We start from the raw sequence: 18,530 nt of genomic DNA, 5'->3' as shown, positions 1-18,530 counted from the left end.
GATGTGGAACAAGCATTTTTAAAACAGCCTCAGCCTCTTCCTGCCTATCCCCATAAATGTGCTACAGAAGGCACCAAGCCCAGCAACATTCATTTATAATTTAAACTGTTTGCTTGGCAGAATTTTTTCACCTTAATATGTCTAGTCTTAATTATAACTGGCACACCCACTGATTTTACCAGAAACTCATCTACTTCCAGGAGATTTTTATGTAAGTTGTTTTTCTGTGGGACAGAAATGCAGTTTCAGGGACAGATGCTGTTATCCAGGGAAGAACACATCCCTGCAATTTTACGAGATGTACCGGGCTCTATATGGACAGAAAGATACCTGTCAGGAGACTGATGCAAGTTGAACTTACTCATCCACTTCTTTCAGTTATCATGGCCTCCCAGTTAATTCCCCAATATGAGCAATATTCTGTAACTATCTCACCTTCTCTTGGATTACCTATGTCAAAATTTCTCTTTATCAAAGAATTAGGTAAAAGTAATTTGTCTGATGACCTGTTTTTGACAACTGAGTACAGACAGGTACAGCTTATATTGTCTGAAAGAGTAGTGGGTACAGTCTTTTAACTCAGCCTATTCTCCTGAAGACATACAGGTATCCAGCCACAAAAGCCAACCTTCGGCCACCTTAGCAGGAGCCTTTTGCCTCTAGAATTGATTATCCCATTACTTGGTGTCCTCTCCTATCAGTGCCTGAACTCTCTCATGACAGTCCTCACAGATTTTCATTCAAGTGTAAAAGAAGCAGCAATATCTGTATCCCAATCCAAGACAGAAATCCAAGTATCCCAAAGCCACTGTCTCAGACACAGGAAAAGCTTCCCATCCTAAAACTCAAAAGCACACTCCTAATTTCCCTCTCATCATCATTCTTAGAACATACTCAGAAAATTAGTGTGTCATTATAAACTTTATCATGTTTTAAGAGCTAAATCAATGAATCTATCAGAAACTTTCAAACACATTTTATCAGTAAATACTCCACCACAGGAGTGGGCTAATGTTTGAAACAGAGTCCATACAGCTATTCATTTATGGTTGATACTTCTGTCAGTAAGCTCTTAAGTGTGGCAAATGACACTAAAAATTCATGTTGTCCTCATGAACTGTAATAGCGACCATTTACTTGGTTTTTGAAACTTTTCAGGAACATTTGTCTTGGCAATCCATGGATTATGAAATAGCTTTAATTCAATAAAAGGAATTGCCAAAGACAAATCCTTACCTTGCATAAGCATTCTGGAGTGTGATCTGGTAATCATACACAGGCATACAGAGATTGCTGTGCTTGGTCTGACCCACTGCTCTGCCTTAGAAGGGGACAGACTAGAGGAGAACACACCGTAGAGTCACATTTAAAAGTGTCCAGGACAGAGAAGTCTGGACAGTGAAGCTGCTGTGAGAAAGACACTGTCAGTGCCATATTGTTACTCCAGATAGGTGTGCTGCCAAATAATCTCAATTTGTCTTACTCAAGAATGGAAGTACTGTTACTTGGATATCAAAGCAGACATAGCTGGACTTTGAAGTACCACATATAAATTGTTCCTAAATAAGCAGTCATAATTAAAGAGGGCCCCTTTTAAGCTTGCTTAACCTATGCAGGTGAAGGACAGAAAACCAGTATGAGTTTGGAAACAAATTGAGGAGATATTCACTACAATCTCCAGGGTAAGGGCACTTGTCACTTGACCCTGCAAAGGTAATTCTTTAAGGACATTAAGTGTCATTTGATTTAGAGAACATTGTTTCCTGTGACATTAGCAAACTTATGGGTTAAGTTTCAAAGATAACCTGGCCCACAAAGGAAGAAACACAATCCCCAGAGACAGGGAGAACACCCCTTGGTGTTCACATTTGTGCCTTTTCTGAGGAAATCTACCCCAACAGAACAACTTCACTTTGACATCTAATAGTCCCTCATATAAACCCACAGAGACATACTCTTCAAACTTTTTTTGATACACTCAAAAAGAAATCGCCAAAGGAACACAACATTCTGACTTGGCCCCATAACCTATTTCTCTTCTTACCAGTCTATTTATGTTCTGCAAAACACAAAGAATCACTTTTCTTGGCTACATTCTCTTTTGCTCCCCCTCCAAGGTACCCTGTTGTAGTGCAAGGGGCAGCCTCAGACGGCTGGAATGATTCCACAACGGAGTTTTCAGGATAACACCAGCACCTGAAACATCAATGCCTGCATTAATCACAGACACAACTCACCCAAAGCAGCTGAGCCTCTCCCCAAGCTGTGCACATCTCAGGCACTAGTGTTCTGGGAAGCAGGATGATGGAGAAGCAGGGGCAGGGGCAGGGGCAGGGTAAGAATTGACCTTGCAGCAAAACAAGGTGTAGTATCTCAGCATGAAATGTCTTCAGAATATAACAGTACAGAGTATTCTAGTCAGGTGGATAGTTACCATTCAGCTGGCATCTGTTTCCTATTTAAATGTCTTTAACCAACATCATTATTTTTCAGTTAAAATTCCCTGATTTTTCAATCTCTTAGCTGTCTCTTACAATATCTCAGCATTTTCTGTTACAAATACTGCAGGGTTTCTGGTAAGTAAAGGTGTATTTTAAAACCCACAGAAAAATATTTTAAAATAGTTGTCTTAAGCCCTACTAATAACACGAACACTGAGCAAGGAATCACCATAAAGGATACTGAAGCTCCTATCTGTGATAGCTAAATGCCAGAGGTTAATCCTGAGATCATCCGCTGACATGTACGTCTCACAGTCACTGTTGACAGATATTGAGTTGACATGATAGGTGTGACCATTAGCAAAGATTCTCCTGGGAGTGACTTCTACCATCAAATCCATGGGTTTCAATACAGGCACCTGGCAAAAATAAAAAAAAAAAAAAAAAAAAAAAAAAAGGCAAAACACAAACCAGAAGGAGAGTAAGACTTAAATACTGTTTTGCTAGGATGATGAGAATTCCAATAGAGAGAAAGCATTCAAAGACTGTGATATTATAAAACTTCTCGACAGTGTGCACAAACTGAACTTCCCCTTAATGGATTAACTGCTGGGCAAGGCCTTCCTTGCCAAGGAGGAAAGGACAGACAAGAGAGGCAGGTAAAATGGTGGAAAGCCTGGGCTGTGGGAAGGGAGGGACTGCCAGCTGCCACAGAACAGGTCAGTCCCACTGCACAGCTACTGTCCCACATGTGTGGGAGGCTCTGGCAAGCAGTGCAGCACTCATATTTTGCTTTTGCTAAAGGTTTGCCATTAGCTGTAAATCATTTCACTGTATTTATTTTGCTACTTGATGTTTCTCTTTCAAAAAACTCAAGTGGTTAAAAGGATGTAGTCTCAGAGAAACATAATAAACAAAGGCTTGCAAAACAAAGCCAACATGACATACTGTATATACAATGTACCCCTGAAAAGTCAATATCACAGATTATCACTTGTCAATATGCCCTCATTATTTCCCTGTGTGTCGCTTCAAAGTAATGCTTCAATAAGTAGACACTAAATTTATTCCCTATCAATAAAGCATTAAACACTGTAAAGCTGTGGTCCATGACTGGGACTATTCGATGTTGTCAAACATGCATCAGAAACAATCTATCATACATCAGTCCACAAGGTAGTTTAAAGAGGAACACAGAGTGATTAAACATTTGAGTTTCACTTTCTACTAAAGGAACAAAACTCAACCTTTGAATTACAGAATCACAGAGTATGTCAAGTGGGAAGGGACCCTCAAGGATCACAGAGCTCAACTCCCACCCTGAACAGCACCACCACCAAGAGTCATGTTCCTGAGAGCAGTGTCCAAATGTTTCTTAAACTCTGCCAGCCTTGGTGCTTTGAGCACTTCCCTGGGAAGCCTGTTTCAGTGCCCAGCCAGCCTCTGGGTGAAGGACTAACATGCAACCTAAACCTCCCTGAGACAGCTTCAGGCCATTCCCTGGGGTCCTGTCACTGTCATCCCAGAGAAGAGATCAGGGCTGCCCCTCCTCTTCCCCTCAAGAGATGCTGAATTCTCAGAGAATTCTCAGACTATAAGCAATTTGGAATAGTTTTGTTTGCCTAATCATACAGAATAGATAAATATTCCATTAATGTAGTCATGTTTACACTTTAGAAGCTTCTTCTCCCAACAGTCAATACTGGCTTTTTTTTATTTTCACTAATAAAGACATACTAGTGTTTATACAACATAGCCTTCCAGTTCTAACCTTCAGCCACTTCCTTTGCCAAAACACCTGGAGGGAATTCAGCCAAAAAAGTCATTAACATGTGGATGATGGGTCTCCTCTCCAAGAAAAAAGTGACAGGAGAAAAGGAAATGGCTCTAAATTGCACTGGGAAGCTTTTTTCATTATAATTGGATTAAATTAGTTATTGTATTATAATTGGATATTAGGAAAGATTTATTCACCGAAATTTCTGTCAACCACTGGAAGAGGCTGCCCAGGAAAGTGGTAGAGTCAGCATACCTGGAGGTATTTAAAGGATTTTAAAGTGGCACCTGGGGACATGGTTTATTGAATATGGCAGTTCTGGATTCATGGTTGGACTTCATGACCTTAATTGTCTTTTCCAAACTAAACAATGCTTATATGAACTCCATGACTGTTTCTTTTCAGCAGTGTAGCACCTCATGTCTACCAGAGCACAGAGTACTGCAATCCCACTCTTAAAATAATTCTTTCATAAAACAGCAAAAAAGATGAAACTGAAATTTGGGGTACTGTCTTTAATACACATTCAGTTGCTCTGAATGTGGCAAGAATCTGTTCAAAATTAATTACAAGTAAAATGCTTCCAGCACAAGAGGTTAAAGAACCTTTTATGAAAGCACATTAAGTCACAATAAGAAAATTTTATCAGGAAAAATAAAACCAATATGAACTCTCAAAACTACTTTAGTCAATATATCTTAAAGCATTTGTGACTTGAAAATATGTGGCAGATTCAATATAGTTATTAGTCAGCTAAAGCTTCAGTTAGAATGATCACAGAAATGCTTAGCATTAGATACATATTTAAATATTTTACTGACTTAGCACTACCTTTTTCATACAGAAACAACTGAATTTTGGACATGGACAGAAGCTTACCTGCAGTGATGTTACTGTAGAAAGATCTTTAAGCTTTCCTTCTTCATCTTTTAAGTTGTACCCCTCTGGTCTCTTATCTCTTTCAGTAATTTTCCACAATTTGATTGTTTTATCTTTAAAAGAAAAGACAAGCAACTGTCAGCTTAGGAATTCTGAATACAATTACTCACATTTCACAAAATATCCCTTAAAGAAGTTTTTACACCTTGGTTTAGGCAAGTCCTGTGCTGAAACAGTCTGGTTACTTCATTCTGCACATCCAGAAAACGCTGCCAACAGACAAAATAGTCATAAAGCACATCCCAGATCTTGACACCAAGTCAGGAGTTCCTGGCAGCTCACAGACTCTGTGGAGCACGTAGAGCACATGCTGCTCATGTATACAACCTGGCAGTTTGCAGGTGGAACAAACCCAAACTACTCGAGGATCACTGCTGAAGCTCAGTTTAACCATTTCACTTGGCAAGGAAATAACCTCAGTATTAACATCAGTTTGGCATTAATGCCAGTTTGCTAGGATACTGATAAACAGCACAAAAATAGCTTGGAGTACACAGCCAGACCCATGACCCCTTCCTGGCCCACTGTGGGAATGGGCAGTGGTGCACTGGTGTAACATCAGGAGCTCCTGCAAATGAAAGGTTGTGTGAAAAACAAGGCATTTCTCCCTCCTAATGGAAAGCAGCTGGGAAACAACTGATGAAAAAGAAAAAAACCCAACCAAACTAAGAGAAATGTGTTGTGATGGCAAGAGAGGTAAGTAAGGAGAAAAATGCATTAATCTTGCAAGGAATGGAATAAAATCTAGATCCTTCCTTTTTCATGACAGGTGAAGCACGTGATGAGAGAGTAATGAGGTCTCTCAGTTAGCAAAGAGTCTCTGAAACCAATTGTCCTGGGTTGTAGTGTAGGATGTACACAAAGTATTTATTTTATCACCATCTTCATGAGCTGCTGGAACCAGGTGGGGCAGTGTTTTCCCAGGCCCCCTGCCTTTGGGCTCTTCTGCTAATGGCCCACCAATGCCTTGCCCATGACTCACAGGTAACTCCCTCCAGGAGTTATCTCTGTTTAATGGGCCATCAAGGACCCACTTCACACTCATCATCCCATTGTGAGATGCTCTGCCCAGGGGGAGGAGCCCAGCATTCTCACCTGGATATAATCTGGGATTTGGGACAGTACAAGCAGCCCTTACCCCCTGGATTCCCAGAAGACCAGAGCTACCAGACCTTTCTACAGGATCACTGCTTCAGGAAGAGCACCTCATCTGGGCTGCTTCCACCACCCTGCTCAGGTTGTATTCTGACTCTGTCAGTGGTCTTCTGTATTATTTTATTTTATCTTATTTTATTTTATTTTATCTTATCTTTTTACCTTCTTATTAAATTGTATTTCTGACTTGGAGCCTCTCACTTGTTTTGCTTTCAAACCACGACACCAATAAATATGTTTTAAACATTTCTCACTGCATTTGTCTTTGGGGGATTTTTTTGTACAAGCTGAAGCTCCAGATTTCCTAATGCTGATTGTCCACTCCCACTGTGGTTGTGCTCCTAACCTGCCAACCCTAACACTTTCTAGACTGAAAAGTTGCCAACTCTTCTGCAAAAAATCTGTCCCTGAGACTCTGATGATTTTTTCTCTCATCTGCTTGTGCAGGACCAAAAGTCTTTCCAAAGCTTCTGCCCTTCAGTTCCTGCATCACTTCTGATTTAATCCACTTTCTTCCTTTACTTTTCTTTCCCTAAATACATAGCCAAACATAATAATTTCCCCAGTGTGACTGCTCAAAATACTACTTTCAAATACTAGTACAAATCATTTTAAAGACAGGATATACAAAAAAACATGAATTGACTTACATTTCTATAGCAAGTTTTAACTTTGAATTTTCTTTGTTTCAAAATCAATTCTTCCATTACTCATTTTTTACTATTATGCATCTCTTAACGATATTGATATGCTAATATACAAGCAAAAAAAATATCACAATACAATTACAGTCAATCTACAGAACAAAAGGTTAGTTCGATGTGTAACTAAAAAGCTCCTTTTAAATATTCAATAAACCTCATTTGTATTGTATATCATTTTAATTAATTACTAGAAATACACATAGGTCATGCCATGCCCTTGGATATTTTATTACATGTAAATAGTGCATTCCTGCTGATCTAATAAATAAAATTATAAATACAGCAGTTGTAAGATGAATTATAACAAAAAACACAAACAATTTTCCATTGCTATTAATAAATCTACCTCTTTCCTGAGTGAAAACTGCTTTGTTAGTGGGTAAGGTTATAATGTATTGGTTTTCTTCTCCTTTATCCACCTCTGGACTTTAAATACTCCTTAGAAGTTTTAAGTATGCTTATATTTTGCAAAATATAGAAAACATTGAAACAGTCTCAAAGGTGTTTTGAAGTTAAATTAATTAATGTCTGGTAAGCAGTCTGAAATCCTCAGATGAAAGAATCTGTATGGGCCAAATTCTGATCTACTTCATGCAGCTCACACTGACAGTGGCCCAAAAATATTCTAGTACAGAAGATACCAGTGAATCATAGTAAGTTATTATTATACTATAAAATCAGTTTGCACATTTTACAGTGCAAACTACAATTTTGTTAACTGCAAGCACTGTAAGTCCACAGTGGGATTTGAAAGCCTTGGTGATTTCCTTCTGTCTCCATTAATTAAGATGCCACAATCAAAGCTTAGCTGATAACTTGTTGATAATGTGAACTGGAAAGGAACCAAGATCACCTCTGAGAGAGGTGACTTGTGCAGAAACAACTTCAGACAAAAGTCTTCCTTAGAATGACAGAAACAGATTTGGGCAGGTGCAGACATGCCAAGTCTCATATATTGATGGTTAGATTTAGACCAACTCTCCCCTAATGTTCCTGAACAGCAGGAAGCTCCTTCCAACACATTCAGTGGGCACTGTCCACCTGAACACATGGAAAGGATGCTGTTTCACAGCTCTCATTTTTCTGCAAAAAACCATGCATTAGCTCCTAAATTACCAGAGAGCAAAATATCAAAAATTGCATTAAAATAGCAGGCTTGGAATTTAGTAAACAAAAAACAGTACTCAAGATATTTCTACACTCTGTCCAATATTAGCATGTGTGACAGGTGGTGCCTTCTAGTTAGGAAACATATTATTATTCCTTTTTATAGGCATGGAATTGATATACATTGTCAAAGGCTTCTCCCAGGTAATCTGTGAGACTGTGAATAATTCAACGTGGCTTGTCTGTACCCTGAAGTTAAAACCATCTTTAAGAATATGCCAGGAGGTGAATCTTGAGACTTCAACCCTGCTGTGCCAGGAAGCTAGGAATCCTCCTTGGCAGAGGCAAATGTTTTGCAATTCAAAGCCAAAACCCAAAGCTTGTGCCAATGGAACCATTTCTGTTCTTCTCACCATGAAGAGGTCTGCTGGGATGCTCCAAAACTAAGAGGGAGAAACAGAGACCAAAGTATTTTTCTAGGTCCTAGCTTGCTCAGTGTTGATTGAAACTGGATTAACCACAGCAGCACTAGGACTATTTCTTCCTTTCTCCCCTCTCATGACAGTATGAACCAGAAAACTCATGTAATGGTCTATTATCTATAACTGTAAAAGCTGAAAATCTGAGGACTTGGCTGTATTCCTCTGTGTTTCTAAAAACAAACTTTATAATGAAAAGAGAAAGGTTTACTTTCAATAATCTGCTTTTGTACCACACACTCAGAAGAAGCTGTTCTTAGTCATCTGAAGAAGGTGAGGGATATTTTGACCAAGAGAGAAGAGTAGAAATAAACTCCCAAACTTCATTAAATTAGCATAAATCATCTGTCTGTAACAGGTGTTTCATTTTGAATAAGTAACAGTGCCCCCAAAAAGTCAAAGGCAACATTAAGTAAAACTACAAAAGAGTAAAACGTTACCATCCACTTTGAATTAATGTAAACATTATTTAATGTTATGTATTTTAATGCAAAGCAATCACTTCGTGATTGTGTCAATTCCCAAAGATGAGATTACTCTATTTTTTATCAGCAATTCCAAATTACACTCAAACTTCTAGAACAAAAAAAAATTCTTTTCTGATTACCATTAGATCTAAAATTTAAACCCAGGTATTTTGTCTCATGCATCATCTGCAATAATAAAGTTTGTGAGTGTCTAAATGCTGCCTAAATGACACCTGTGCATGTTAGGTTACATTCAGATTTTTTCCCCTTATTTCATATCTGAATATCCCCTCTTGGTAGTAATACTCTCTTCTTTCATCAGTAGGCCTCAGATAGGTTAGAAATATGAGAAAGTATCAATATCCCAGTGTTGGGAAGACCTCCTGTCTTCCCAAAATTTGTCTATCTTTTTAAAACTTAAATAAACTATTCTGATGATAACGAATAAAAAGAAAATAAATTAATCTCTCTCACCTACCTTCATTTACACATCTACAAATAATAAAAGTTATGACAAACACAGTGGAAAAAAAATTAAATTTCCCATGGAACATAAGCTGCTGAGCAAGGTGATGCCTTTGTCACGAGATCTGTTTCAGGATAGCACTGCATATTAATAGAAAAATGGACAGCACTTTAAATGTCTATGAATAATGAATTGGAAAAACCTCATGGTTCTATGAATAAAATATACAAACGACGGATATCAGAGGCAGTATGACAGTTTTGGTAAACTCTGAAAGAGGAAATTACTAAAACAGTAGATTAAAATGAGCAAATATATACCATCAGCAATAAAACACATACAGCAAATACTGTAAATCCTGATATGTCCTGTATATTCTCATCAATCTCACCATTTGTTGATAGTAGTGAGTGAGCTGCATTTTGCTGTGGTAACCACTTGATCTTGTTTATTTTTTCTTCTATCTCCAAGCTCTTCAAATAATCAAATTCAGGTTCATGGCTCTGGAAAGTGCTGTAAACATTGTACTCCCCCTGATTGTAAGGCTCATTTTTACTCTGTGGAGAATAAGAACAACAGAAATGTTTGCAACAGCAATATATCTTCATCTCTTAGGAAAGGTGTACAAGCAGCCCTTATAAATATAAAAATACTGAAAATTTTATTTAATTTCTCATTTAAAACATGATATTGACATATTTGTTTCAGCAAGAATGAAATCTCCTGTGAGTATTGAAACACTTTATATCACAATTTTTGAAGAAATGCCAGCTATACAATAAAGACTGCTACAAAAGACACTGCAGATGGATGGAATTTACAAGTAGAACATAAAGGTAAGTGAAGGTATTCTTCTAAATGGAATGGGGTTCCGTCATCTGGCAAAGGCTGTTAAAACAAGACAGAAGTAAAACAAAAATAACCTTCTTTTTTCTTATATCATAATTTTGGAGTGTGAAAGAATTTTTATTTGATACCGCAAATTTACAAGTTAAAAATCCTTACCCTTTTTCTCTTCCTCTCTAAAGAGGTAACACTCTGTTTTACTGAATCTTGAGATTGTAAACAAGTCTGTTAATTCAATTCAAATAAAGTATTAAAAGTTAAGCCAGGTTTTATCAAGCTATTAAGGACTACACGGGTAACCCACATACCTCAGGTTCCCTTTGGAATATAACAACTCGACCCCCCTTGTCACCAGTAGCCAGCAGTTCTCCAGTGTGGTTGAACTCAACTGTAGAAATAATATCAGCTGGAGGAAGAAAGAAAAGAAAGGCACATTTTAGATTGCTGCTACAACATGAAATCCCTAGAAATATCAGGCACTCCACAAAAAAAATGTAACAAATGAGGGATTTGAAGGAATACAGATGAATTCACTAATGCAAACAGGCTGCATGCCATTACACTGTAATGAAACAAGTGCAAACATTAAAGAGGCAAATTTGTGTTTCCAGCACATCTGCAGTTTGGGGGAGGAGAAGCTCTCTGAAGAGGTTATGCTTCAAGAAGAGCCATCTTGGGTGGCTATAAAGCTTTTTTTCAGTACTGGCAAAGAACAAAACTGGCCTCCTGCTATGTGCTCTAGCAAGGACCAACATAACATCAGATCTCCTGCATGCATTATTTATTCTATGACTTTTCTAGTGATTTTAACATAACCTCCTAGCATTAGATTTCCCAAATATGTATTTGAGCCAAGAGTGCAAAAAACTAGGTGCAGCCTGTCCTAGCACTGAGTAATGGAGGCAAAACCAGAACTGTTCACTGTGCAGTGCTGGCAAGAGCCCATTCTAATCACTGTTTTCAGAAAATCATTTCAGCACCATAAAAATGTGTCATCAGAAGACAAAAAGAATCTCAGTCTCTCTTTTCCTGATTTTCAACAACTGCCTCTCCCTAAGCAATTTCATCTGTTTAAACAAGAAACCTCATCAAAACCTGAGGCCAGTCTTGAGCACAAATTACTACACATCAGGATGAGAGGGAGAAAGAGGCTCTAGGAGCTAAAGAACCGGTTCTTCTGTTTGAATGACAGTACACGCTAGAATCATAATCTGCAGTTAATCCTACACTATTAGCATAATTTGAATTAAAATGCCTAGTGCAATAGTAAATTAAGAAAACATCATATATATAATCACAGGCAAATGCAGGGTATTACTCAGAGATTGCATGTATGAATCCTCCATAATGATCAGTATTCACTCATCAGAAACATGGGCCAGATTTTAGAAGTGTCAGTAGTTAGGAGCTCCCCTTTAGGCATAAAAAGCTGCAGTTCCCAAACATGTTCATCATCCATCAGTTCATAGTGAGAACAATGAAGTGACAGTGGGCTAAGCTCTTTTGAAAACCTAGCCCCAAATGAGTTCACAGAAATTCAAAGGAATTGAAATAACAAGTGGATGTACCATTTACTTGATACATTTTATGAATTGAAAACATCTGTTCCTATTATTCTTTTAATAAACTAGCAGTTTGGTGTTAGAAAGCTTCTGTTGCCAGTAGCTCTCATCAGCAACACAGCCACCCAAAAGCCAGACATTATAAACTACTTACCATCTAAAAAAGGAAAACTTTGCTCCAATCACAGGAAAGAAAAATAGCTTTTTCATTTTTTAAACAAATCTTCACCACCAAATTCTTTTAAGTCAAACCAACATAATCTCCATTTTTTTCCTCCACCACTCCATACATAAAGAAGGAAAAGGGAATCATAAATGGATGTGTAGACTTTGAGAAAAATGGCACATGAATACTTAAGAGTATTTTGGGTCTGAACCCAACACTTCTCAAAGGTAATGGCATTTGATTTTTATGTGGACTTCCACAGACTACGTATTTCACAGGTAATAACTACAAAAGCCTGAGATTTGCTCAAGTATAGGACAAGGACAGAGAGTCTGGTAACGTTTTATGACACTCTGGGGTTTGCAATGGGTTGAGTTTGATGTCAAAAATAAAAATATTTTTTTTCTAAAATCTATTCAACTTTTCTGGCATGTAAAGTTCATTCAGACTGCTTTCAGTGGAAGAACACTTATTGGCTATTTTCTCCTTACCCTGCAGAATTCATACTGATTGTAGGTGTGGTCACTTGCTTATAAAATGATAGCTGCACGATTTTACTCATTCAAAGCTGTATTTCACCCCAATCACACAGGCACAACTGCAGAAGCCTCATACTGATACTCCTTTTAAACTGTGCCTTAAGTGTACAATGGGCAAGAAGGGCAAATGCAGAGGGAGGAAGGTAGTAGTAAAATATGTGTGTATGTCTATGTATGGGTCATGTCCATGAGATTTTCTCAACAGGTCACAAAAGAATAAGATAAAGTAACTGCAAAAGGAATGCATGGCATTTGAACACATATGTGTGGATACACTTGCTATTGGCCTGGAATAATTCCACAAAATCACAAAATATTCTTCTCTACAGTGACAGTGGTCATAAAATATATTGCACCATACAGAGGGTATCTGTCATTGCCCAGTCAAGTCCACAGCAGTATTTGCACAGCCTTCAATAACAACTGAACTAGGTTTGCAATAGAACAGCTCTGCCTTTTCTTATCATATTGCATTTGTCATTAAAATATCATGCACAGTTAAATGACTATTGTTCAAAGAAAAGGACTGTGGGCAGTGTGCAACAATGTTGTTCTGAGGCAAAATTCTTACCCCCTCCCAAGGTGTTTCTTCCAGATACATCTCTCCTTTCTATTAGAAAAACTAATCCTGAGCTGGAAACTACCTATCATTTTTAAATTAACTTGTTCTGAAAAAGAGCAGATCCAATATGTAGCCTGTTGGTAAAAATTATCCTTGAATGGGAAAATCAGTTTTATTGATCCTGTAAGTAACAGCTGAAAACAACAGATATCTGTCCCCTGCACAGACACCACCACCACCCCCCTACCCCCCAAACACAGCCAGCATATCTGTTCAGCAGGTCAACATCAGCCATGCTGCTTTCTTACAAAGGGTTAGCCAGGCTGGCTCTTCCTTAAACAGAGGAGGTAAGGACAGAATCAATCAAGAAAGCCCTTCATACTCTTCTGCAGGACATTTCCCCATGTATTTATTAATGCAACATCAACCACTACTGTCCCAATCCTACAGATTCTCCCACTGCAGACTGGCCCCCTGAGCACATAGAGCAATTAATTCCCAGATTTCAGCCTCTCCAGGATATATAAATGCACCACAATAGAAAAGCTGATGAATTTGCATGTACAGTAAGCCCTTGGCAAGGGATGGCAGAGATGAAAGACTTCTTCCAGCCTTACTCTCCACTACACCTTCCATATCTCTGCTGGCAGTGCCAAGCTTTGCACTGATGATTAGGATTATCAGAGACAGAGATAATTTACCTATTAAGAATAATTATGGGTAACCTCAATGCCACACACTGACAATCAAACTGTAAATCCCATCTTTTATAGAACATTAATCTTCCTACTCCATTTTTAAATTTTCCATTTTGTCTATGTAGAAATGTATATAAACTTGAATTTTAAAGTCAGGATATTCAATATTTTCCCTCAATATACAGATGCTGACTGAGAAAAGCAGACCCAAAAGTATCAAAAGATAAAAATACCCCAGGGGCATAAACACCTGATTATCTCGTCCACATCCAGCCACTGCAAATTGTCCCAGTGTGTAAAATGCATTACAGGCTTGAATCCTGAGACTTATTTTACATATTCACAGAAAGATACCACATTACTCTACACAGAAAGATATCACACTACTTTACGGCTTAAACTGACAAGAACTTTTTCCTGATCCAGCCTGTGAAGTATTTGATTTACTGACTCCTAGTCGCCCCTGACCTTTCATACCTCACTAATTCCTCGGCAGATTCACAATTTACACTCCTTAAATGTTCTTAATGGCTATGCTGTCAATGGCTGCTGCCTAGCTAGATATATTCAGGTTTTGTGAGATCTAAGTCCATCACTGTACATCTGGCGCATCAAGGTAAATCAAGCTGATTGTACTGTTCTTTCCACAACTTCATGAGTATTGTTCCAGCACAGACACAGGCAAATGAACTCTCCAGCAGCCCTCCCTCAGGCTGAGTGCAGGGATGAAACAAAGGTTGGTACATGTAGCCCAAGTTAATTTTGGCCTTTATTTCACACCATTATATATTTTTCTATGTTCACTTTCTAGCCTCTCACAGCTTTATTTAAAGGAATAAGCTATTTAAAACCATACAGAACATCAACAGGTATGAATACCTCTACAATGAATTAGAAAAGCCTTATCTTATATTCAATCTTCCTATCATTTTGAGGCACTCAAGCATAATAGCATGTGATTTTCCACTTAATATGCACTCAGTGAAGCTAAGTGTGAACATACTTACACATCCTCATACAGTCTTTTGATCAGAAACTTAAAGCAGCTCTAAGAAAAGCTCAACTGTAATTTTGATGTGTTATTTTTGCTAAAAATTTCTACCTTTTTGGAACCTTTAATCTGAAGACATGATATCAGAAGGTTTTTCTGTTTGTTTGGATTTGTTTTTTGGTTTTGTCTGTTTTTGTGAGGGTTTTTTGTCTGCTTGTGTTTTGTTTTGGTTTTTTCTTCAGAAGATCAGGAAAACGAAGAAAATTTTGTAATTATTTCATCCAGCACACAAATGCAGCTTTTTGAACAGCACAGCAAGTTTTGAGGGCAATCATCATGCAACAGTGCAGGGAAAAGAAGATCAGAGAATATAATCTTCAACTGAATTCCAGTGTAATCCTGATAGAGAATTAAAGGATTTGGAATGGGCCAGAACACTGGAATTAACAACAGTACTCTTCTCTAAAAAAAGCTGTGAAATCCTACCAGCCAGAACAGGTCAGAATTTCTCATTAGTATCACACCCACCGCAGTGAGCACAGCAACAGTGCCAGTCTGAGCCGACTGAATCAACATCTGGGTCAGGTCTTTGTTGGGTGTGTTCCCAGTGGCTAACAGGCAAGCTTGTCGTCTACGTTATTTCAACCAAGTTCTGACCTGGCCTAACCTTGGTTTGTGAAATCCAATAAGATCACAGCACAATCTGGCATGGCTGCAAGCAATGTTCAGTCATACTGATACAGAAGTCCCTGAGGAGCATAATCTGGAAGAAACAACAAAGAAGCTTCCAACAAAGAGAACCATAAAACAAAAGGACAAATGGCAAATAAAAGAGGAGTGGTATTACAGTATCTCGAATGAAGGGAAGGCCAATACAAAGAGTTGTGCTGTCAGAATTTAGTCTAGACTAAGAAAGAAAAAAAAAAAAAAGTAGGGAAAGAAAAAAACAGATGTAAAGAAAAAACCTGCTACCTTTTTAAAAGCTGAAATTTCAAAGGTTTTCTTGAACAGCTAGAAATTAAAGTATGCAAAACCTCAAATGTATGAAGGCCTTCTTTTCTGAAATAGCTGGCAGAGAGATCATTGACAACTGAAAAATTTTCTGTTTGAAGTAGCAGTCTCTGTAAAGTGCATTCACTTTGGGTCACAGCAGTGTTATTCACCATCTTGGATCCAGGGATTGTAGGATATCAGGACATCCCCAAAATTCAAGCCAGCACAATGCAAACTCTCCCACATCACACCATCCACCTTGTGTGGGTCAGATACTAAACACCCATAACCAACACACCAGAAAGCCAAATCCTCTCTTGGGCAGACAAGACAGAGCATCAAAGAACCATAATCATTAGGGAAGAGACTTTAATCAATTCTAATCAATTCTAACCATCAGCCCAGCACTTCCACTGTTACCCCTATACCACATCACAAGATACAGGTTCCTTGACCTACACACAAACTGCCTGATCACCTCTCCAAGGCACCAAAACACAGGTTACATGCACAAGCAGGGTGGCCAGATGAGGAAAATAAGAAAAAGGAGAGCACAAGGATGCCTGAGATGACAAGAGATGGAGAGATGCAAATGTTAAAAAGACCATGAGGAAGGGTGCAAAAGAGTGCACCTGAGAAATTACAATGAGAGCTTTAGAATGCATGAAGGAGTACAAGGAATACAGAAAAAAAGTAGTTTGAAAAGAAGGATTTATCTGCCCCTTCGCCCCTAGGAGTGTCATCCTGGCAAATCTTAATTTTACTTTTTTATTTCACTTATTATGGCTTCAAAGTCTGATGAGTTTGTGCTGAAAAGTGGCAAATGTTTTCTCCATGTTAGATGTAGGGACAATGCAAAACACAACAGGAAGTTGATTTTGGCGAAGGCAAACTTTAAACACAGATGCTGCTAACAGTGGTAAACCCTCAGGTAAAGGTGGTCAATTCAAATAAAATCCAGAGATGAGTGTCCACTACACTTCAGGTAGTTATTTTGTTAACTGCCACCTTGCCTAGCTTCTTTGCCAATGCAGGCAAATACATCAAAGGCAAAAACCAAACAGCCCCATTTAATCTTGTCAGGCAAGAACAAAGTTTATCAGGCTAAATATCATCTTTCTTCCAGAGCACAACCTCTTCCTGACATGAAATCCAAAACCATACAGTTGAATGCTGAACAGGTCTTGAAAGGCTCCTTGAAACATGATCACTTCAGCTAGCAATGATACTAAATAAAAGTTAAAAAACCCCAAAGAATGGAAGCCACAATTTTTTCTTACTTCAAATCCTGGCAAGCACTGTGCTAATCTTTAGTTTTTCTTCATCTTCAATCTCCAACTTTCGGGTTTTAGAAATGCTACACATACACACCTTGGTGGCCTGCATCAGGCTTAGGTGATCATGAGTCCAGTATGAGCCTGAGATTCACAAGTCTATGCATCTCTATCCTCAGGGACCAAGGAAAACATCTTCCCATGCAGAACATCTGAACGTATGTTCAGTGCTCACTCAAAGAGAAAATTCACTTGAAACAGAACCTAAAAAAACCAAACGTAAAGTCTTTACCCCTCTGTGAGTGCTTATGACCACTGTGATTTACTCTTTCTAGCCTGGAGATTTAATAGAGTTGGGTTTTTCCTCCAGTATTTTTGTACGTGTTTATTTTAAGATCCTAGAAATTTTTTTCAACAGCTTTTTAATCAGATGCTAATTTCTAGCTGTATTTCTCAAATTAGAAAAATCAACTATTAGAGCACAGTCAACGTAGAAAAGAACTGCTTACAGGACAAATATGTAAAGTAGATTATCTGGGTTCAGTGTTCTGTGCTAAAACAACACTTCATACTGAATACAAGTCACTGAGATTCAGTGTTTCATAAACTGACCCTCCCACATATGTATTCCTCATTCAAAAGCTCAAAGCTCTTATTTCAGAGGTTCTGGCACCCATCTCCCACCTGCAGAGGACAAGGCCTCCAGGAAAAGAGGCCCAAGAGACTTGACCTTCTACCCACTGAGGTAAATGCAAAGTTTCCCACCACTTAAATAGTAAATGAGGTCAAGGAACATTTGTCAGTTGTAGCATAGCTGAAAATTAGGACACATTTCTCAAAAATTTGGCTACAGTCTTCATACACTTCAGTGTCTTCATGTTCAAGGTGACCTGCTTAGACCAGCGACGTTGCAAAGGCAGAATGGCTAATTAACTTTATTAATATTATCCTTGCTGAAGTCACGAGGTGCCTTCTTAATCTGAAACACACAGTGGAGTGATAAAAAGCTTCCCAAGATTCCTTTTAACAGCTATTTAGGCCCCCCCCAGCAGTGGCAGGCACTGCACCCCTGCAGCCCCTGAGCCCCCTCTGTGCTGTGAGCCTGCAGCCCTCCCTGAGCACTGACAGGCAATGGAGGGGCTGCTCCAGCCCTGCCTCCAGCAGCACTGAGGCCACTGGGATGGCCAAAAACAGGGAGCACTGAGCCCTCCATCCTGTTCAGACTAAACGAGACGAAAAAAAAGGGCTAGAAAGCCTTTCACTCAGTAAATCTGAGCCATTTGGTAACTGCTTGTATCTATTCTTACAAGCAACGCTTAAAACTAAGAAAACACTGCAGATCAGTATCTATTTTAGAGTAAAGA

At 38.6% G+C, this 18,530-nt stretch overlaps 1 protein-coding gene across 5 annotated transcripts in view; it reads right to left on the bottom strand.

Moving 5' to 3' along the window:
* The window catches only part of PPP2R2C (protein phosphatase 2 regulatory subunit Bgamma), a gene marked incomplete at its 5' end in the record, with an annotated part of 136,954 nt that overhangs the window by 45,230 nt on the left and 73,194 nt on the right, over positions 1-18,530 (bottom strand). For all 5 annotated transcript variants that reach the window (XM_083861632.1, XM_083861629.1, XM_083861630.1 and 2 more), the window contains 4 exons: positions 2,683-2,860; positions 5,098-5,210; positions 9,927-10,092; positions 10,690-10,787. In XM_083861632.1, the coding sequence (XP_083717758.1) occupies positions 2,683-2,860; positions 5,098-5,210; positions 9,927-10,092; positions 10,690-10,787 (555 nt within the window). The remainder of the gene's footprint in view (positions 1-2,682; positions 2,861-5,097; positions 5,211-9,926; positions 10,093-10,689; positions 10,788-18,530) is intronic.

This window comes from Zosterops lateralis (genome assembly GCF_965231275.1).
Source record: "Zosterops lateralis genome assembly, chromosome: 5".
In the NCBI taxonomy this organism is placed as follows: Eukaryota; Metazoa; Chordata; class Aves; order Passeriformes; family Zosteropidae; genus Zosterops; species Zosterops lateralis.
Note: the sequence above shows the minus strand (reverse complement) of the source record. Positions and strands in the feature narration are given on the sequence as shown.